Source organism: Lampetra planeri, chromosome 2, assembly GCF_965212315.1.
Source record: "Lampetra planeri chromosome 2, kcLamPlan1.2.h2, whole genome shotgun sequence".
Classification (NCBI taxonomy): Eukaryota; Metazoa; Chordata; class Hyperoartia; order Petromyzontiformes; family Petromyzontidae; genus Lampetra; species Lampetra planeri.
The window spans coordinates 13,971,912-13,995,435 of record NC_136108.1 but is presented as its reverse complement, the minus strand read 5'-3'; the positions used below and the strand labels follow the sequence as shown (position 1 = coordinate 13,995,435).

Below are 23,524 nucleotides of genomic sequence, written 5' to 3'. Positions count from 1 at the left end.
CACATAGGATGATAAGTGACTTCCATGAGCTTTTCATGGTTGGCAAAGTCGCCTCTGAAAAAGAGTGAACAACTCAGTGGGCTCATCTTCTTGGTTCTTTCGGTAAAGTCACGGAGAAGGGAAGTAATAAAATAATAAAAATAAAACATAATAAAATAATTCTCACGACGTTTCGGCCACAATGCAAGTAGCCGTCCTCAGGTGAAGACCAGGTCTGTCATTCAGACGCTGTCTCCCCGACAGACCTGGTCTTCACCTGAGGACGGCTGCTTGCGTTGTGGCCGAAACGTCGTGAGAATTATTTTATTATGTTTTATTTTTATTATTTTATTACTTCCCTTCTATGTGACTTTACCGAAAGAACCAAGAAGATGAATCCCTGCAGTCACGAAAGCTTTAAATCGAAACTCAGTGGGCTTTACTTGGTAAAATAAAACTGTTTAGTTCGTTTTACCTCGGGGAAGTCGGAGAGCTTTTAGACAACTGAAATTAGTGATGGAACGCAATGGTTAAGAACGTTTTAATCATATATTTCCTGCGATGACATAGTGTTAGGGCAGACCTTGGAGATTGTGTGTCTACTGTGCAACAGCTGTGTAATCTGGCGATAGAGAGCGTTGGCAAGGTGTGGCAGAATCATTAGCTTTTGCCATGACAACATCTTGATCTTGATTACATGGATCACAAACATAAACATTGGTAAAGAAAATGGAACAAAGATTTAAAAATGCACAAAGAGACAAAAAGAGGAACATATGGATCGAAGAGCAAATTAAAAAGCTACAGACATTGTATTGATTATAAAAAAAAGTAAGTGGTCAGGTAAAGTGGCAGCTAAAATATATATGCTCGCCGAGGCCACCCGCAGAGGAGATGGTGTTAGGTGGATGATTATGGCTTGGGGAAGTCTTCATCGAACAGTGGATAGATCATGGCTGCGGATGATGAGCATTGTGGATAAGAATGTATTTTAAAATAGACTATTTTACTGAAATACTTGTGTAATATACACAAGACAACTGAAATTAGTGATGGAACGCAATGGTTAAGAACGTTTTAATCATATATTTCCTGCGATGACATAGTGTTAGGGCAGACCTTGGAGATTGCGTGTCTACTGTGCAACAGCTGTGTAATCTGGCGATAGAGAGCGTTGGCAAGGTGTGGCAGAATCATTAGCTTTTGCCATGACAACATCTTGATCTTGATTACATGGATCACAAACATAAACATTGGTAAAGAAAATGGAACAAAGATTGAAAAATGCACAAAGAGACAAAAAGAGGAACATATGGATCGAAGAGCAAATTAAAAAGCTACAGACATTGTATTGATTATATAAAAAAAGTAAGTGGTCAGGTAAAGTGGCAGCTAAAATATATATGCTCGCCGAGGCCACCCGCAGAGGAGATGGTGTTAGGTGGATGATTATGGCTTGGGGAAGTCTTCATCGAACAGTGGATAGATCATGGCTGCGGATGATGAGCATTGTGGATAAGAATGTATTTTAAAATAGACTATTTTACTGAAATACTTGTGTAATATACAGTTATATTCTTGGTTCTTTCGGTAAAGTCACGAAGAAGGGAAACAATAAAATAAGAAAAATATTGTTTAATATTTTTATTATATGAATCCCTGCAGTCACAAAAGCTTTAAATCAGACTTAAATATACAGTTGTCATATGTTTCTCATGCGCACGCTAAACAAAGGTACTGATATCATTTATCATCCCCTCGTAAATAATTATTCCAATAAAAAATTGTTAATTAGCTTTTGCATCTATCTGCAAGTTTCTAAGGTACACTTTTAATGATAACAATGGGGTTATGAAAGAGACATACTTCGAAGTGTCTCCCATGGCATATGGTGAGATGTTGTGGGAAAATATGTGGCCTCTCTTGACCTTTATCAAGGTTGGGATAGTACTAACAGTACCCATCCTTCACCTTGATGCACGTGTGACTGTGACCAGGGTCAAGTTTCAGCATTCGCACAATGTCCTTAACTGTCTATAACCATGGATGATGACAAAGCACTGACTACTTTGTGTTCTTTATTTATAGTATTCAGAAGAATCATGTCATCCACTATGCACTCTATATATCCTCAACAAACTCTATATATCCTCACCAATAATTGGCTAAATATCAAAATAACATACAAATTAATTTAGATTTCATTGCTACAATTGTAATATGTGCAAATGCATGTATTTTACTTATTTTTGGAGGCTATTCAGGTTCATTGGGTTCCCCACACCTCCGATTAGCACATTTGGCTACATACGGTGTGAAAGAAGTTCAACATTAAGTAACATAGTTCAGCTTATACATAAATTAATGTAAATGAATGTCTATATCAAGAGGTGTGCAACTTTTGCTACATGAGAAATGTATAATCTCTTCACAGGTCGTCATTTTCCTAAATGTTTGTGGACGTGACATTATGGAAGTCCCACGGAGTTGTTGATGCAATTTTTGTGGACATCATTGTATAACCCTCATTGGAACCATACAAAAAACGACTACATAACGAGGCTCTGCTGTTCACTTCCTCCAATGACGTCATACAATGTGTATTGCGGCATGCGTGGAGGAGGGTAGCCGTTCTTGTTTCATGGTCAAAACCTCTGGGTCCATGGACGTTGCTTCAAATCCTTCCTGGACTCACGCTCCCTACCTTTTCTCTCTCATCTCACTCGACTCCGCTGAACACACTCTCTGCTCCAACAACCAAGGATTTCTGGCAAAGAACCCAATTGCTCATTCTCCTCTGCTGCCCATAGTCTGGAACGCCCTGTTCACGTCCAATCTCAAGACCTTCCTGTTTTTTTCCACTGCCTATGACTTGACAGCCTCTCTCGCTCTATCCCAGTGTTCTTCATTGCAAGGCCCACGGGCCAATGGCGGCCCCTGGCGGCCTTTAGTGCGGCTCCTGATGTGCGGCCCCCGACAATACACAACACGTGAAAACACCTCATCGACATCGTGATGTCAACCCCAAATGGTGTCAAATGTGTGGCGGCCCTCACACGGCAAAAGTGCCACCCCCCTTCCCCTGAGAAAATTAGTGAAGAACACGGCTAATAACATATCATTGTGCTAACTACTATTTTAAAAATGAAAATTCTTAAAGAACAGCCCACACACAACCTAAAGCTTCTCTCCTGTGCATTTAGGACCCAAACTCCCCAACCCTCGGTTGTTTTTCTCAAAGATAACTCTCAGCATCTGAACACAGTTCATGAGCTGGAAATTCATCGATGTTATGTTCCTCTTAATGTAACAAAAATAAAGTTTATATAAAATATAAGAATTCCCCCGCAGCAGAAATGAAATGGAGGAACTGAAATACAGTACTTGTGTAATATACTTCAAACATTACATCTCTGCGTTGCTCTGAAATAACCTGTAATAACTGCTCCACGATCCCTTTTAAAATAAGCCATACCATCATAAATAAATTGAACAATCCATGTGTTAGCTTTTGATAGAGGGCATTCCCTGTTGACCGGAGCACAAACAAATGCATGGCATGGCACTGTGCTGCAGAAGGTAAATTGTTTTGGGAGAGAGATAAACATACTTTATATTCTGTGAGAGTACTGTACATATATAAAGAAGTTCTACATACATACTTGTGCTCTTGAGTAAAACCAACTGAAGGGTTAGTTAAACCTTACTTCATGTCATTAATGTGCCGATTTAATTTGAACCTACTTTGATAACTTGTTTTATTCGTGACTGTTTCTTTATGTATTCTACAGAAACTAGACTACTTATATATACTGAAGACATAAACACAACTAACGTCCAGGGCAATGTATGCCATGTGAAAAATGTAGCCAACTCTGCGGATAAACAGAAATAAATGATTCAGTAAGACAGAATCTATAGTGACTACTCCATGAAATTCTGTCCATGATGCTAATGACATGCTGACCACGTCAGCCACACATTAATAACAGTTTGGAAAATTGTAAACCGCTCTACTGAGCAAAATTAATTTATCTGACAAAATATGATTATGCCATTAACAGATGCATTTAAATTTATATGTGTACACTTTAATGCTGGCACAGGGATAATTTAAACACAATTCCCATCATTAAATATTCACATGTTGATGTGTAATGAAAAGTTAATTATTCTTACAATAGATTTTTAATTAAGTTACGTGAAATACGATTAAAATCCCATCATCCTTATGTGTAGATATTGTACTACAAAGCAAAATTTACCAAAAACAAAGTGTGGTTTCTGTCTTAGGGTAAGGCTGTTTATTTTACAGGTTTGAAAATCACAAGGTTGAATTTACTTCTCGGTCATGTTATTGCTGAAGTCAATGTATCGACCCATATTTCCCCTAATGCATATGAAAAATGCCATTATGTGTTGACTTTTTAGACATGCTGGTAAAAGAAATACATATTTTTCAAAGAGAGTTGCAAGAGCAGATAAATCTTGACTTAAGTTTTCGTGACTGCAGGAATTCATATTCTTTGGGTCTTTCGGTAAAGTCGGTAAAGTCATCTTCTTTCAACCTACTATCTACGTGACTTTACCGAAAGACCCAAAGAATATGCTCTTGGATATGCATTTACAGTAACTTAAAGAGGGGTTGTCAACCTGTGTACCACACAAAATTCAAAATGAAGGGGTACTTTTGTGTTTTGTGGAGATGAAATGTTGAAAGTGTTAGAGCGTGAGATCCACCAGTGTAACCACATGGACCTTGCACAGTGCATCCTTGAATTAAACCCAGAAAATCTACACTCTTATTGTGTGATGTTAGTGCTACGTAGGTAAAAAAAGAAAATAAATTAAATTAAATCACGACGTTTCGGAGGCAACACAAGCTTCCGTCTTCAGGTGGAACCGTCACAGCAAAATGACTGTATCAAGTACTGATACAGTATCAGTACTGATACAGTACTTGAATGAAAATTATCGTATCAAGTACTGATACAGTATCAGAAAATAAATTAAATAAAATCACCGAAACGTCGTGATTTAATTAAATGTATTTTATTTTTTTACCTACGTGACTTTACCGAAAAAACCAAAGAGTACGGACCCTTGCAGTCACGAAAACTTCAAATCTCGAATTAATGTCAGTGCTAATAAAGTAGCCATGCCCTTAACTGACTTTATAATAGAAAAGAGACTGCTCTATAATAAAATCGATTTTGTACTGCATGTATTTTTGTACAATGTTAGCTTCAAGGAATAATTCGTATAAATTTGTTTAAAATTTAAACTATCTTGATGTTTCTCAGTGGTATATTCCAGGATAGGCCATATTAATTTTGCACACGTATTCATTGCAAGTCATAAAGGTCAAAAGGAAATTATGTTTTACCAAACTCAAGTAATAAACTGGACATCATGTTATAATTCACAAAGAACAAGACCCATGCACTAATAAGGCAGAATAACGTATAGCAGTAATGTTGTGTTCTGAGCAATGGTCTGAAGTTCAGAGCGTATGAAATCAGGGCCGTGTATTATTTATCATCGCTAAGGGCTGCGTGAAAGGGAAATATTTGCTACCCTTTTCTCTCCCATGAAACAAGCCCATCACGTCCCAATCTGCCTCACCAAAGTTCCAACACAGTGTATAAAAAAGACCTCCTTATGATTCTGCACCGGAGTGGAATGGTGGTACAGCGGCTAGCGCATTGCGCAATGAACCTGTCAATCTGTGTTCAATTCCCAGCCACGCCTAACATCGATAGCGAGTGATAAATCAATGTTGTTGCCCCCCCCCTCCCCCTCATTCACCAACTCACAATAATCAGCTTGGCAAATTATGGCTCAGCAACCGTATGAATAACAGGGCATGGTCCCGAAGCCTTCATCCAGCAGTGATTTACGAGGGGCTTTAAGTAATTAATCATTCTTATTTTGCACTATAACCCTGTCCTCTTCCCTCATCAAAATACAATTGTTTGGATAAACGACTGATATAGTTAATTCATATAACGTTATTCTCTCATAACTGCTTGGCACCACTTCCCACGAAATCTATACTTCCATACTACAGTACTTCATGTTCAAATGAAAGCTTGCAAAATATATTATTTCAGCGGCATATGATAGGTCCTTTAATGTGCACCTGTGCAGTGCACTACGTGCATTAATACATAACATGTATAACTTATTTCACAACTATGGGACCCTTTCGCTATATATTGATATTAGAAAAAGGGTCTCATAGTGAAACTACTGAATGCGAGCTATTCATAATTTCGTGTTTGCATTGTTCGTGTACTATTCGCCTTTTGGTGGCCTTTGGATTTTACCACAAGTACGAGTGGCTGCGCAGACACGATGCCTTGTAATTGGTGTCTGTTTGGTGTATTGACATCAGCAAGGGTTTAAAGCCCAACTAAGTTGTTAACAAACTCTGTGTCTTTCGGTGAAGTCACGTAGATAGTAACACATTAATACTGTGTATGGGGTTTTTTTCCTCCAGTGGATAGTAATATGCCGACACTACAAACAATTGGCACCTTCACTGCATGCAAACCTTTGTACTGTGATATTACTGTCGACAGAACCAATTTGAATTCAGTAAATTTCGGCGAGGCTATTCGATAAAATCTCTGAACAATCCTCGTGAGCTCTGCGATGCAGCACAAAGCCCATTCCATTAATGGGGTCTCGTGTCCACGCACTGCACACTGTCTCAATTTTTTGTCGAGCAGAGGCTGCTGATGGGCAATGGCAGTGAGGAAGCCGGCATCGTACAACTGGATCAGCTGAACGTGGCGCCACCAGACCTCCACAAGGAGGTGAGTTTGAATGGTACACAATGACTCGTGCACTCACTTCAAGTTGAATCAGAGTCCATGGTTCAAATCGATGGTGGATACACGCTTAGCTCCTGTATTCGGTAAACATCAGCGGTGTGCATGTGGAAAGAGATAATGGGATCATGCTTGATTGTCGCGTTTGATATGCCACACGATAGCAAAGATGATCCCATCCCATGCATTAAATAGTGTCATCTGTCTTTTACAAAATCTTGTTACATGAAGCTCTTTAGCAACAAATATTGAGTTTCAAATCCAGTGAGAGCAGGACCAATGCATTGCATTATGGTCTATATACCAGTATTGCCATTTACCTGTTGTACTAGAATATATTATCGATGTGGGTTTTAGCCTGCATGTTCCAATACATTTTTATAGGCATATTGCACTTTATCAATTAACATTTTGATGTTAATTGTAAGTTTAAATATTCCAGAAACATCAGATAACTTGTGCCTTCAAATTGTGACTGTCTAGGATGTGTGTTAAAATGTATCACATTGGGATTTTGCAAAAAATCTTTATAGAAACCATTTGATTTGTTGAAAATTATCTTTTTTTTAAATGTGCAATATGAATGTCTTGGACATTTTACTGCGTGATACATCATATTATTGCCATATATCAGTAACCATAGTCATCAGATGTGCTCTCATACAATCAGCAGCTCGATACTTAATTGCTAATATCCATTATCTGCACAGTTTATATGCAGAAATATGTTGGATTGGTGTTGCATTTATTGTTGCAATTTGTTACAAAGACAAAGATCCCCAATATCTCCTTAACAGACCGTAGGAGCAAGTACTGTTAGCGAGCACCTATGCAATATGTTACAGACCTTTATTCACCGACATTGTTACTGCATGGATTAATACCGAAGCAAGCACAATTCATAAATACCAGATAATGTGCATCAAACGACACTTTTCCACAAGGATCGCTGTAAACAAAGAGGAAAATGTAACAAAGTTTATAATCACAGGAAATAAATGTTGAATTTGTAATGAAGGTTTTCGTTAAAATCATGTGGCAAAAATACGGCTGTGCCTATTTGAATTTTAATCGGGGTGAGAGGGTGTACGTGACTGTGCAGATAACAGAGTAATCTTATCCCAGTGGTGCCATTTGCTTCCACTTGAACTTGTGAACCAGAATTTGTTCTGTTTCTCTCACTCTCCTGTGAATCACCGTTTGGTGTTAGACTTTTCTTTCCTGTGGCCCAAAGAAGGGAGGGAGCGCATCCACATCAATTCGTGGGACAAATGATAGATTAGTCGATTGTACTTGGACACAAATTCATTAAAAATTTGCAATACAATTTAAACCCATGTTTCTAACGGTAAATTAGCTTCTTTGCATTGGAACCCAATAACGGAAAGTACTGCAAATGGTTTCGGCAAATACACACTGACAATTGTAGAAATACAAACATTTTCAGAGCAATTAAAATCGTACATTTATTCATGGAAACTAAACGGCTATTCAAATCCAACCTCTTACTGTTACATCTTTAAGGGATACAAAGTTTAGGTGTGATCCCTCTGCTGTCAGTTTTAGCCAGGGATTTGATCGTTTTAGCCTTTGCTTGACCACAGGAAATCATACTTTGCCTCGGGACAAATTCTATTATTAACTTTGAATATGATTCCTGTGTCAAAATGTATGGTTTTATTTTTAATGCATTCCGAATTTAGCTCTTTCCTTACCACGTTAAAAAACCAAGGGAGTTTTAATCGATACATGATTTAACAGTCCTACATAAAATGCATATCTACAAATCATTAGTTACATCTCATCCATTTCACGATTTGAGGCTCCCTCCTTCTGCCTTTTTAATGTACTATATCCTATTTTGTATGTTGTGATTGATCTTCGTTAATGGCTGTAATTAATCTTTATTTATCATCAGTCACTGTCGTTAGGGATTAGCCTCATCAACAAACACCCTCCAAAACCTAAATAATAATGAAACAGAGGATTTCATACCAGCTTACAAAAGCTCTGAACATATATTGCACTCCCACTGTTATCTCGTGTTTTTATTATGATGTAAACGATAGCAAAAAAATATTTTTTACATTTATATCATGAAGTCTTGTTTGTGGAATATCTGTCATATTGACAGTAAAACGTTATGAACAATGAAGTCTCCTCACGATTTTTTTTTTTGCAATTCAGGGTCATTATTAATTTCTCTAGCAGCACTCCACTCCCCCTACCCCACACCCTCCTCTCTATCTCACCTCCCTGGCTCCTCCCCCCTCTCTTACCTATGTAGTAATTACTCAGGAGGCTTGACGACGGGATCGGAGGCACACTTATTTATTAACACAACTTGTATACAGTTAGCGAGTATACACAGGACCTAAGGGGTAACGTCCCCTTACTCGGCTAACAGGGAGACACAACATCTAAGCCCCGCTAACCTAAGCCCAAGTCCTCCACTAGGGAGCTAGGGGAGGCTACCTGTCCCAGCCCTGGTCAAGCTGGGATCCGACCCCCTGAGTTCCCAGACCTGCTCGTCAGTCTGGGCTCTCGGGGCCACGCCACCGGCTTGCCCTGGTCGGCCCTGATAAGGACAGCGAGCCAGGGGAGCTCCGGGGCCTATTCTAGCTGGTCTTCCGTCTTCGCTGGTTAAAGCTGATACCTCCACCTCGAGCCCTCCGGCTCACCCCCTCTTATAGTCCGCGGCCCCCCCGGGAGGGGCCCGTGGGGGATGCAGGTGCGGACGTCGGTGTGGCCACCTCCTATGTGTACGGCCCTAACCACGCCCCTTGTGTTTGTTTGCCATCCGCTCCCATACACAATTACACCTCTACATCACCCCCCCCTGTACAGCTCGCAGCCGTCCCCGGCTGCAACAAAACCAGAATAAAGGTGCATGCCTCCCCAAAACCGTGTGTGCCTCGCGTAAATTTAACAAGAACGATAACAGTCATAACAACAACAACAACAGGAACAGGTAGAAGAAGAAAGAGAAAAAAATAACCCGGCGCACCCTCCCGAATAAATACCCCATTCCGCAAACCCAACATATATACATGCGCTCCGGATGTCCCTCCCCCACTGTCCGCAAGGGCCCCCCAACGGCCGACCTCACAATAGTCTGCGCGTTTTGGCGCGCGTTCTCGCGGCGGGCCCGTCACAAGGGCTCGACCCGGCACGCTCAGTGGTGGTTGGTGACGGTCCGGGTGCAAGAGAGTCTGGCGTCGCTGCCGAGTGACCCCCGACCCCTCCGGGAGGGGTTGGCGGGCGTGGACCCGTCACTCCTGTTGCACCTGGAGATGGAACAGTTGATGTCATGTTAGGCGAGAGCAGCGACGTCGGGGAGTCGGCGGACCCCTCACACGTTTGGCCATGCGTGTGTGTGTGTGAACCACGGGCCGGCGCAACGAACGGTTTCAACCTTGAGGGGTGCACGTACCACCGACGCCTCCCCCATTTGACGCGAACACATTGCGGCCGTAAGACCTGTACGACCTCCACTGGCCCCCGCCACGGCCGTACCAACTTTGACGAGGTTGCCAGTGGCACCTGGGGACAGTGCAACCATGCCCTGTCCCCTGGTTTCCATTTGAACACATGTACCCGCCCCAGCCGAAGCCTCTCGTTCGCCTTCTGGCGGAGTTCAAAATTTTGCACGGCCGCTTCCCGCGCCTCAGACAATTTGCTGATGTTAAATTTAACGTGTTCGGACAAGGTAGACTTCGCCTGAGGCGCCGAGAGCTTCAGCTGGGTCGTCACAGGGGGGTTAGCCTCGCGGCCATACATTAAAAAGAAAGGGGAAAATCCGGTGGCCGCATGGGGAGCCATCCTGTAGGCCTGCAACACACCGGCTATGCGAAGGTCCCAATCTGTCTGGGATTCGGACACCTGTTGGGACAGCATAGACGTGATGGTCCGATGTAGCCGTTCCACCATCCCGTCAGTTTGAGGGTGATACGGGGAGGTCCGAATTTTCTCCGTACCCAAGAGGTCGCACACCTCGCGGAGGAGTTTTCCCGAAAAATTCTTACCCTGGTCAGTAAGCAGCCGTTCCGGAGCACCTTTGTCGAGGACATAGCCCTGGACAAAGGCCTCCGCGATGGCTGCTGCCGACTGGTTGGCCAGGGGCCAGGCCATAGGCCATCTCGTGAAGTATTCGACCCCTGTCAATAAATACCTATTCCCCCTGGGTGTAGCGGGAAATGGGCCGAGTATGTCTAGCGCAACGAGCTCGTTAACCCGGGAAACCTTTATGGACTGCAGCGGAGGGTTGGACCCCCTAGCTGGTGGCTTTCGCTGCGCGCATTGTGTGCACGACCCCAGGAGATCCCCCACGTCCTTTGCCATGCCCGGCCAGAAGAAATCGAGCTGGAGCGTGGCAAAGGTCTTGTGAACCCCCAAGTGCAGAAGCCGCTCATGAACAGCCCATACCACCTTACCCCTCAATGCTGCAGGCACCACGAGCTGCTGGCGGCGGGTTTTTCCGTCCCAGTGCATTAAAAGACCCTGGAACAACCCCCACGAGTCAATGTTCGCCACCCCCTGCCCAACCCCCCCTGCGCGACGGCGCAGAGCGAGGAGGGAGGTGTCCTCCATTTGGAGGCGTCCCCATTCCGCGACCGACAACCCCAGCAACGAATCCCTCCCTTCTTGCTCGATAGGACCCGAAGCCAAAGGCGCATCGGCGGCGGCCACGAGGACCGAATCGGTGGTGACGTTCGGGGGCCTACAACGCCCCGAACCCAGGAGGCAAGCGCACTCCGAAGTGGGTGGCAACCGTGACAGGGCGTCAGCGTTCGTGTGGCGGACGCCCTTACGATATGTGGTGACAAAGTCGTAGTCCTGGAGAATCTCCAACCATCGAGACAACTGGCCCGATGGTTGTTGAACCCGCAGAGCGTACTGTAGGGCCGCATGATCTGTACGGACGGTGAAACGCCGACCGTACAGATATGGGCGGTACTGCTGAATGAAATAAACAATTGCCAATAATTCCCGACGGGTAACGCAGTACCGTTGTTCCGCTGGAGACAGTACCCGACTACCGTAAGCCACCACATGCTCTACGCCCCCAATGAGTTGGGACAGCACGCCCCCGATGCCCGTGTTACTTGCATCTGTATCGAGCAAGAAGGGTTGTGAGAAGTCGGGGTAATTCAACGGCGGAGCCCCCACCAGGGCATTCCGGAGGGCGTGAAAAGCAGCCTCCTCCTCCAGCCCCCAATGAAACCTGACTCCCTTGGACGTCAGGGCATGCAATGGTTTCGCGATCGTAGCGAAGTCAGCCACAAACCGTCGATAGTACGACGCGAACCCAATGAAACTCCTGACCTCTCCCACCGAGGTGGGAGTCGGCCAGGAGCTGACGCATTCCGTTTTGGCGGGATCAGTGGATATCCCCGAGCGCCCAACAATGTGACCCAAATACCGCACCGATTCGCGGAGCAAATGGCACTTCTGCGGTTTAAATTTTAAATTGGCAGCCCGCATTTTGAGAAAAACAGCACGCAGCCTCTGGAGGTGTTCCTCGAAGGATTTGCTAAAGACGATGACATCGTCCAAGTAAATTAAACACGAATCCCATTGCAAGCCTGCCAAGACCAGTTCCATTAACTGCTGAAAAGTTGCCGGCGCAGAATGTAAGCCCATCGGCAAGCGGTTAAATTGGAAGAGACCTTGCGGTGTCCGAAAAGCAGTTTTAGGTTTTGATTCGTCATCCAGAGGAAGCTGCCAGAATCCAGATAGTAAATCGAGGGTGGAAAAGAATCGCGCCCCCGCCAAGGCATCGAGCGACTCATCCATTCGAGGAAGCGGGTACGCATCTGCCACAGAAATTTTGTTCAATCGCCGAAAGTCGACACAAAACCGCAGTGAGCCGTCGTGTTTTTTCACCAAAACGATCGGTGCGCCCCACGGGCTGTTGGAAGGGGAAATGATATCGGCGGCTAGCATGTCATCAACAGCCGATTTGACATGATCCTTTTCGGCGGGACTGAGCCGAAAGGGATTCTGGCGGATTGGCGCGCTGTCACCCGTGTCAATATGGTGTCGCAGCAATTTAGTACAACCAATATCAAATTTGTGTTTACTAAAAACGTCGGCAAATTCTTTCAGGAGAACTCGCAGCTGCGCACGCTGCGTGTCGGACAGATCCACAGATCCCGCGCAAAGTGCATCCAGCCATCCGTCATCACAGTCCGAATGCGGTCGCGACGGAGGATCGGTGGTTACCTGACCCACGAGTGGTTCCTCATAGGGCGCCGGCGTTGCGTGTGCAAGCACGGTCCCTTGAGGAACCACGGCCGTTCGCGATCCTACATTAAGGACTGCAATGAAGGGGTCCCCATCCCCTTTCACCATGGTCTGAGCCGCTAGCAAATCGGGTCCATTGACCCCGGCCCGAGATGGTCCCAACAAGACCCCCCGATCCGCAACCCCTTTAGCAAACGGCCGACGCAACCTAAGAGGGACGAGCATCTGAGCCCCCGGGGGTACGCGCACAGTTTTTGTCACGAGCGCCTGCACGGTGGCAAACGCCCGACGCTCCGTGGTGAGGGAAGACAAAAATGTAACACGTCGGCCCGATGGGAGCTCGATGCACCCCTGGTCAATCAAGATACGGATGGGCATTTTGGCCAAGAAATCCGTCCCCAACAGGCACGGAACCGCGAGTGAGGAGGAAACCAAAACAGGCCCGGATAATTTAATGTCTCCAATGCAAATTTTGGCGCGGATTTGCCCAATAATGCCCAGCGAGCCCCCGTTAGCAGCATAGCATGGCACGTCAACAGGGAGCAAGGGACGACTTTGAACGGGAAGGATGTTATAAATCAAATCAGATATAATGGTCGCCGATGCCCCTGTGTCAATTAAAATCCGCACCTCTACCCCATCAATATGACCGACCACAACCGATGATCCCGCCGACGCAGCAATGACACGATGGGCGAGCTCCGACCACTGACCCGGTTGGAGCGCTCGCCGCATTTCAGAACAATCGCGCGCGATGGGCGGCGATTTTCGAACCCTGTTCAGTTGAGCGCGTGAGTGTGTGTCGGATGTGTGCATGGGCCAAACGTGTGAGGTGCCACGACTCGCCGGATTTCTCTGCTGGAGCTTGGGTGGAGACGGCGTGGCGTCCTGACGAGGTGTCGCTCCGCGCTGACGGGGAGCCCGGCATCCTGACGCAACGTGGCCTTGCAGGCCACAGTTGTAGCAGCGTGTGAGCGCCCCAGATGGCCTGGGCTGCTCCTGGCGGCTCGGTCCATTCCGAGCCTGCGGTGCCGCCGATCTCCATTCCCCCCGCCGCTCCACCCCGCAGACCTCCTCTGATGGGAGGGCGGTGGCCGCCATGGCATGGCCGGCCACCCCCTTGGCAGCCTTGCGACGCAGGGACCGCAAGCCCCCGTGGATGTGGCGCGCGACCAGCAGGGACGACATCTCTCCGTCGTCTTGAGCCAAGACGGCGATGTCCAGCTCATCGGCGAGTAGCAGCAGCTTTTCAGCCACCATGGCGTCCACTCCCTCCTCGTCCATCCGCGGGAAAGCTGCCTTTGCCAGGGCCAGGAGAGCCGTTCGGAAGGCCAGGGGCGATTCGTTGGCGCCCCGATGCCGATCGTGGAACAGCTGCCTGCAGTCCGAAGGCGGCCCATAGACGGCTGACAGCAGCTGCAGCGCCAGGTGCAGCGTGGCGCGCTTTTCCTTAGGCGCCGAGGTGAGGGTAGCCAGGGCGTCGTCGTCCAGCATCGCCGGCAGCGCGCATAGTGCCTCGGCGTCCGTCCAGTTCGCCATCTCTTGATGAGCGATGAACCGCCTTTTGAAGCCACCCCAATCTCCAGCCGCTCCCACGAACTCCTTGAGAGGCGGCAGTCGCTGTTGTAAGGCGACGTCCGTGGCTGCGGATCTCGCTCCCTCGTTCCCAGCCGACGTTACAGTGTGGGCGGGCTGTGAGCATGGCATCGCCGGTCGCTCCGTTGTTGACGCGCTGGCCGGCGTTGATGATGTCACGGCTCGTGCTTGGCCCTCAGCAGTCACCTGACGCAGGCCGGCCCCGCCCTCTGCTCGCACTGTAGTGATGGCGGGAAATTTAACCGCGAGCCGCGTCGGGGTGGCGGGAAATGCCGGCGTGCGTCGGCTGCTGCCGTCTTCCCGCGCAGCCCCTCCAGCTCCCAGCCGCGTGATCTCCTCCAACACGGCGGCCGCGGCGTAGAGCAGCTCCGCCAGGCGGGAGTGAGCCAGCCGAAGTCCCTCGGCCGACGCATCCCCCCCCTCCTGTCGTAGCGGCGCGGGTGTACTCGGCCCCGGCTGCTCCGATCCGACCTCGGCCATCTCTGGTGGTGATTCGGCCGCGGTGTCCTCCCTCTCCGACTCCCTGGTACGTGTCGTCCCTCGTGTGTCCATCTTTGGACGTTTTACTTCTGACACCAGATGTAGTAATTACTCAGGAGGCTTGACGACGGGATCGGAGGCACACTTATTTATTAACACAACTTGTATACAGTTAGCGAGTATACACAGGACCTAAGGGGTAACGTCCCCTTACTCGGCTAACAGGGAGACACAACATCTAAGCCCCGCTAACCTAAGCCCAAGTCCTCCACTAGGGAGCTAGGGGAGGCTACCTGTCCCAGCCCTGGTCAAGCTGGGATCCGACCCCCTGAGTTCCCAGACCTGCTCGTCAGTCTGGGCTCTCGGGGCCACGCCACCGGCTTGCCCTGGTCGGCCCTGATAAGGACAGCGAGCCAGGGGAGCTCCGGGGCCTATTCTAGCTGGTCTTCCGTCTTCGCTGGTTAAAGCTGATACCTCCACCTCGAGCCCTCCGGCTCACCCCCTCTTATAGTCCGCGGCCCCCCCGGGAGGGGCCCGTGGGGGATGCAGGTGCGGACGTCGGTGTGGCCACCTCCTATGTGTACGGCCCTAACCACGCCCCTTGTGTTTGTTTGCCATCCGCTCCCATACACAATTACACCTCTACACCTATATAGCCTCTTGTCACAGCAGCCCTTTTGCCCACTTCAGCAATTGTTTCTTGCTGTGGTTGTCCCACCTGATGACGGACGCTTGTGTTGCACCCGAAACGTCGTTATTTATTTTATTTTATACCAACGTGACTTTACCGAAAGAACCAAAGAGAATGCATCATTACACCTCCAGTGGCTTTGCAGGAATACATATGTAGTGAGTCACTGAGAGACACTAATAGTAGGAGGTACTCTATTTATTATAGCCTTTACAGGTACAGAGAGTCAGGATAGTTAACAGGCTGCCTGACCAACAACGCCGAGGAGGTGAAGACGGTGACGAAGACTCCTGCAGCACGATGGGTTCCACTCCAAACAACAGCCCGACCTTTGCTGGGGGCCCCCCTTTTATCTACCCAGCGTGGCCTCGCTCCGCCCTCGGCCACGCCCCCCCCTTCTAGAACCTACTAGAAGGTTCCCAGGCTTTACCTCACGTGCCCCCTCTGTCACCTTTACCCCACTTCCCTGTCTCCGGCCTATCACATGACCTCCTGGCAGTCAGGGCTGCTACAACAGCACATCCCCTTCTCTGTCCGAGTAACCCATTCCATGTCACGACATATACCATCAGAAAAATTAACCAATCACTTTATAGCTTTTCAAAAATAACTGTGTATAATTTCATTTGACCATCAATGAAAATCATGGCAATGAAAGGTTGTTACTTACATTATGTAGCTAATACAATTTTAATAGTACAAGTTATTAACTTTTTTAAAATAAATATTCTCTATTTGGATATGTTTGAAATGCTACTGTAAAGAAGTTCCAGCCCAGGAAAGTCTTGAACTTGGACCTTTATAAAGTCTTCAGCACAGTACTTGTTTCCTACGTTGCAGTACATCCGTGTTCTCTGCCATTGTGTTGGCAATTTATCTGGTCTCTCATAATCATTGTTTCACTGGTTTCTATTTTCTGTTCTTGCTCTGTCTGTTTTCCTTGCACCATTTGCAGGAGTTCAACTTTGGCGATGAGTTTGTGCACCAGGCAATCCACACCATCGAGTACTGCCTGGGCTGCATCTCCAACACAGCTTCCTACTTGCGTCTCTGGGCTCTCAGCCTGGCACATGCCCGTAAGTACAGACTCCAACAGAAACTATTTGTCAGGCAGGCACAGGCATAAAGTGTACGTTCATGGTATAATTGCCTCATTTACGTAATTCATTCTCAGATTATTATGACAGTTGCAGTTGGTTTTCTATGTATGTATGTTGAACTTCTATCGCACCGTACGTAGCCAACCATGCGAATCGGATGGTATTACAATTACAGAATGTAAAACTACTGTACTGTATATATTTATGTCTGCATAAATGAGATGTGGTTCAAATGCATGTGGAATTTAGCCAAACCTATTTCATTTCATTTCTTTGAATATGGAGTACATGCACGATTACTAGCCCCTCAGGAGGGAGTGACAGCTTGTAGATAATGGTTTTGAGTGACACCATATATGACAGTGTGTAATATAATAAATAAGTTGAAAAAACATCAATCAGATTCAAATAAATCATACTGTGTATTCACATAGCATGTGAATAACGAGTGGACCAAACAAACTGAACACGTATATACTGCTGTGTGTATACACATGTCTTTAAAATGTTTAAGTTGTATTTTGAAGGAAGAACATATTTTAACTTAAGTAAGAACACTCACCCACTCCCCGTGCCCTAATATCTCTATGTGCCCAGGGCATCAATATATTTTCTGGTGTATTTGGATTAAATGACAGAGGAAGACCATGCCGTGTTCCTTTTGCTCAGTCACGGGTGAAATCATATTTTCATAATTAAAGTACTGCCCATACACTGCATTTACACATGTATGCCCCAGCAGTACTCGCACAGTAGATACAGTACGTAAATGTATTCATACATATCAATACAAACTATAAATATGACTAATAATGGCACTAAAACAGTTTTGCAACAATGTACATGTGTAGTTTTGTCTTAATGTGCACTATTGATGTATTGTGTGTATTCAGATAGTGCTGCACTTGAAACCACATAACGGCATGGTGGCAGGTATACCTACAGTGATATTTATTTGTTTTGGAGGCCATTCTGTTAGAAAGACAAGCCAATGTAACATCAGGAGTGCAGTCAACAGACGAGTCTAATCTATAATCCAGACATAATGAACGCGGTTGCAGTCTGTCTAACTGGTGGGGCATGGTCGTTCCATGTACAGTATGTACCCACTGAAAGATCTCCCAGGCAATGTCTTGTAAAATGGGATGATGAATGAAGGCCTCCCAAAGCTCTCGACATCTCCCTCAGCCTTGCAATGCAACAATCCACCTAGCACCTGCACATGAGCTGATGTCGTCGCTACGTCTCTGCGGTAGACATCTTGTTTGATGTGTTCTCCTCTTTGGCTGCCACACCGTCATTAGTCTTGGCAACCAGCAATCATCCCTTCTTGCAACATGCCCTGCGTAAGCCCACTTACTTTTCTTCACAGTCAATACGATTGTCAATATGACTGTTAAAAAAAACATGTTTTGTGCACGTTTCTGATTCTTATTGAATTTATTTGTCAATGTCCACGTTTCTGCTGCATATGTGATTTACATATTGTGATTTTTCAAATGTGATTCATGTGTGTGATTGATATGTGATTTACATATGTGATTCACAGTGTCATTGTAGGCAGTTGAGTCTTTCAACAGCGCTCCAGCATGTTCTCATCCACGTCTTTAATTCAACACATATTAAAGTGCATTACTATTACGTTTAAGTAAGTAAAAGTGCATTCCTGCAGTGCCTTTTGACTTACTAAAACTGGACACTCGCTCAGAAGCTTGACAGCACGGCCAAATTATAGTTTCAAGGTTATTTCACATTGAGTGTTTGCAAGAGTGACCTGCATCACCAAAATGACAAAAGCAAAACAAATAAAAGTACAGAAACAAACACAGCAATAGAAGTGATTGGTTGTGGTGCTCACGTGTAGTAGTACATCTGGATCTAATGTAGGCATTTGGAGCCAAGTGCCCTCATAATTTTGACGATACAAGTGCAATGCAGCGGTATGTGCCCACAACCCCCCCGCCCCCCCCCCCCCACATAAAGTTTGAATGTTTTTCATTCATTTGGTTTCAATGTTTTGTCCGATCTGCCCTACAGTTTGTGTGTTCTTCAACTTCTTTTTAATCACATTACAGTACCTTTCAATGTTCAAGGCAGATTTGATGTATAGTTTTTATTTCGTTCCGAAGTTCACGATATAACCTGTTTTAATAAGAAGTATGTGGAGACTGCCATTTAATGCACGTGTCTCACTTGTTTGTTTTGAGAAATGTAGGTCTATGGATTAGGGATGCCTAGTGCTGTAAAATGCTGCACACCATTTGAACAGCACACATGTGTAATAGAGTTCACGACTCTTGGACGCCGGAGTTGGAGGCACACGGGTTTTTTCACACAGCACAGTTGTGGCATACAACACTAGAGGGGGTGTCGGCCCCCTCACCCGGCTAGCTGGGGATACACGCGCTAGCTACTTCCTAGCCTGCCTCCTAGTCCTCCTCTAACGGGCTAGGGGAGGCTATCTGGCCCGACACTGGTAAGTCGGGCCCGGTACCCTGAGTCCCAGACCAGCGCTGACAAGAGCAGCGGCTCTGGATCTCGGGACCATGCCGCTGGCTCGGTCCTGTTCGGCCCTGATAAGGACGGCGAACCAGGGGAGTCCAGGGCTCTAGCTAAGACGTCTTCAGTCTTCACTGGTTAGCATTACAAGAACCCCGAGCCCTCCGATACATCCCCTTTTATACCCAACCCCCCGCTGAGGGGTGGGGGGGCCCCCCCCGGGGTGCCTGGCGCGGACGTCGTAGAGAGCACCTCCCCGTGCACTCACGTAGCCCCGCCCACTGTGTTTGTTTGCCATAAGCTGCCATGCATAACGGGCTCTCTCTCTAACACCCCTACACATGCAATGTAAAAAAAAAAACATGCAATGTAAATATACATTAACCAGAACATTTCATTGGGCCAGGAAAGTCGCACATGCTGAATTAAAATCGTGGGGGAAAAAATGGACAGTAAAATCGGCTGCAAAGGCAGGTTAGTTCTGGTCTACACAATGCATGCATGTAATATAGAGAGCTGTGATCCCTTCCTGCAGGCACTAGCAACTGACCTTTATCTTGGATCACAAATCCAATATATTTTAAAACACAATCCACGCTGCTGGGAATATATAAATACCCCCCATAGCCACTACATCATGGAAAGTGCAGTAGTGTGCATGTTTTGTCGACTTTAATATGAATTTCTAAGACTTTTAGACGCAGGTGGTAATATTAAAAAAGTGCCATGTGAAATATATTTTATACGTTTGCTGTGGTTGTCATTTTATGAATTTAAGATAATGAAAATGAAGAGTAAATTAAATTGTATGTGATTGAAAATGCACATGCTGTGTAGTATGGCATATTTTGTGAGTCAATAAAAATATTTCGTAAATCTTTTTGATCACAATTATACTCCTGTCACTGTGTGAAAAACACCATGTCCCATGCTTTAATAGTTCAGTCAGTCTCGAGGTCATGGGATTAAAACAATCAAATAAAACGTTGTTATCACCTCATATTTAGCAATTGTATACTGACGTGACCAGTCATTATTTAGCATAAATACGATTCGGATAATCATAGGTCTGAAAAATATTGCCACCGTTATCATTAACTGTACAGGTGGATGAAAATGTAGTACAACACGCTCGTATCTCAAAAATGTTAAACTATTGTATATATGTATGTTGAACTGCTTTTGCACCATACGTAGCCAATCGTGCTAATCGGGGATGCATTGTTTAGAATATATGGTACACTGCAACCAATAGTCCTTCCCTCCAGTCATTGTCAATAGGTAGCTTGCCTTACTGTTGTTTTAGCGGTATTGGTCCTGTTATGATAAAAAAAGCCACCTGATTCATTAAAACAAATATCTCTTCAGTTTGAGCACAATCACTTGATTTTTGTGACATCTGGTTGTTGTTGCCGGAGTTTAACTGACATTGCAATTCTTCATTCCTCATTTGATCTTTCAAATTATTTGATTTCTCCATGGATGAGATCCCTTCTGACCCTGTGTCCTGCTATACACAGGTTGCTCATCCCTCATGACGTTCCCATTGTGACATGGTGTCACATCGATTCTAATTGATTGCAAGGGTTTATTTTAAGCTGTATAATTACTTTTATTGTGAAACCAAACATGCAATCTGAAAATAGATTTCAATTGGGGAAAAAAATATGATGTTGATTTATTTACTTGTTCATGTTTAATATTGTAATTTTCCTGGTCCAAATGACAAATTACCTATTACGGTGAAAGCACATGGCAACATCACTCCCGACTAGCAGACTATACCTGGCTGTGAATGATAGCACCTTTGCAATAGTCTTGTCTGAAAAGGAATGGTGTACTCATTATTATTGATAATACATGCTTTTTTCTGCTTTCGAGTGTAAGGCTAAAATTATATTATTGTGCCATAGCAAGACCACACCTGCCAACGTCTGCAATGTCTTTTGGGAAGTGTTCTCACTTCAGGCGTTTAAGCATGACGAAATTCTGTCTATGTTTACATTCCTAATTGTCACTACTTTATAAAAAAGAAAATGTAAAACTCTTTTCCCTCACATATTAACTGCAGTGGTCTTTTAAATCCTACGAAGTGCTAGTGTACCATAAATACTCTATCAAAGTGAATATTTTAAAGCTAAAATGGAAACCATATTATATCCCAATTGTGAAACTGGAATCAAAGCATGTGGTGAAGATTATACCATAGAGTTACTTTCAGTGTCTATTCAAAAAGCCTATTTTATGCAACCAATAATGGTGCTCATTTATGTGTTTGTATTCTCTTGATTTGCCGCTAGTCCATCATAAATAACCCAAAAGATATGCAATGTATATCGAATGTTTTAATTTGCCATTTATAAATCTCATTTCATGTTTTCTTAGAAACAATAGGTCTCATTCCACAATAAGTCAATACTCTTGGGTCTTTCGGTCAAGTCACGTAAATAAAATATAAAAATTAATAGATCACGATGTTTCGATCGCAACACAAGCAATCGTCTTCAGGTGAGAGAGAAAGCTGCTGAGACAAGGTCTTATATAGGCCTGAGATGGGTGCATCAAGGTAGGTGGGTGGAGGCTAGAGATGGTCCAACCAACGAAGGCTGGGGCAGTGGCCTTTGTATTGTGAGAAATGAGCATGTCAATGGCTGGCGCAGTGGCCTTTGTATTGTGAGAGATTAGCCTGTCCTGAGAAGGGTGCATCAAGGTAGGTGGGTGGAGCTAGAGATGGTCCAACCACAGAGGCTGGAGCAGTGGACATCCAGCCTGTCAATACAAAGACATCCAACCTCGTAATGAAACTCAGAGATTCAGTTAATATCGGTAAGTGAAGAGTATTAATTCCTGCAGTCACTAAAGCTTTAAATCAAGATTTAAGTCAATACATGTTATTGATGTACACACGACTCTACTTTACATTACATTAAATTAGTGTAAATTTGACCAATGCAGCAATATGCTCTCAAACATTTATTTTCCTGGTGAATTCTAAAATGTTGTGTACTTAAAGTCTTTCTTAATTTTGTTGCCATTCAAATATGAACATTTCGTTTGCCATGGCTCTGTTCATTTGCTTCATGGTTCAGTGTGCAAGAGGGATCCTTGTATCCGAGGCCCTGGACATATGCTGCCATGCTCTCGGACCTGCCAGAAACATGCCATCCTGACAGGCAGTTGTCCGATGGAAGATCCATCATTCTTAGTCAAGGCAGTCAGGCAACGGCTCCATGATTGGGAGAGCATGGCTACAGACTTTGTTGCAGGGGGTTGAAATTAATGTCTAAATTCGGGATAACCCTTGCAGAGATTACATACCAGTACAGTTAATAATTATACACTATGATGCAGTAAGCATGTAAGTAATTAAATGTCAAATTTTCAAATCTTGTTTTTGATTGCTGCTATTATTACATTTACTGGAGTATTAGCATATGCAAAATGAACATTATTCACTAGAGCAACATTTTTGTAATTAAAGCTTTATTGCAGGTGATGTAACATGTTTCATGAATATAATTTAGCAAAGTGTGTGTTTATGAGTAAGTTTTTTTTTTATTTAACATACATATATGCCATCAGACCATCTTTTCACATACATTGGAGAATTTTTTTTTTATATATATCAAATTATATCTGTTATCCTTCACTGCCTGTCATTGATTACCCCAAAGCAGTTAATTTGAGATGTAACCATGATGGGTGAAAAAATATAGTTTTTTATTAGACGTGCGCATATGCGGGGATGATACTATTATGCGGCGATGGAGCTCATTTCATGCTAACCTCTCTCCCTAATCTCTCCCTAATCTCCACCATTAACACAACTGACGTGCTTGCGTTTGGGGATGGAATTCCTTTCCAGCTCAGACCCTGCTTGCTTGCCCATCGCCACACATATAACCTTGTTGCAACAGTTCTCTCGCTGGTTCAGCAGTTCCACTGCTGGATTATTTTTTCTGCCTGAGGACGACCGCTTGTGTTGCGATCGAAACGTCGTGATATATAATTTTAATTTTTTCATTTATTTTTTCTACCTACGTGACTTTACCGAAAGAACCAAAGAGTACTAAATGGATTGGCAGTACAGTAGAGCG

General features: G+C 44.9%; 1 protein-coding gene across 1 annotated transcript in view; it reads left to right on the top strand.

The window, feature by feature from the left end:
• The window catches only part of LOC144728592 (V-type proton ATPase 116 kDa subunit a 1-like), a 219,928-nt gene that overhangs the window by 113,806 nt on the left and 82,598 nt on the right, over positions 1-23,524 (top strand). The window contains exons 17-18 of the mRNA XM_078608129.1: positions 6,714-6,800; positions 16,784-16,904. Of these exons, the coding sequence (XP_078464255.1) occupies positions 6,714-6,800; positions 16,784-16,904 (208 nt within the window). The remainder of the gene's footprint in view (positions 1-6,713; positions 6,801-16,783; positions 16,905-23,524) is intronic.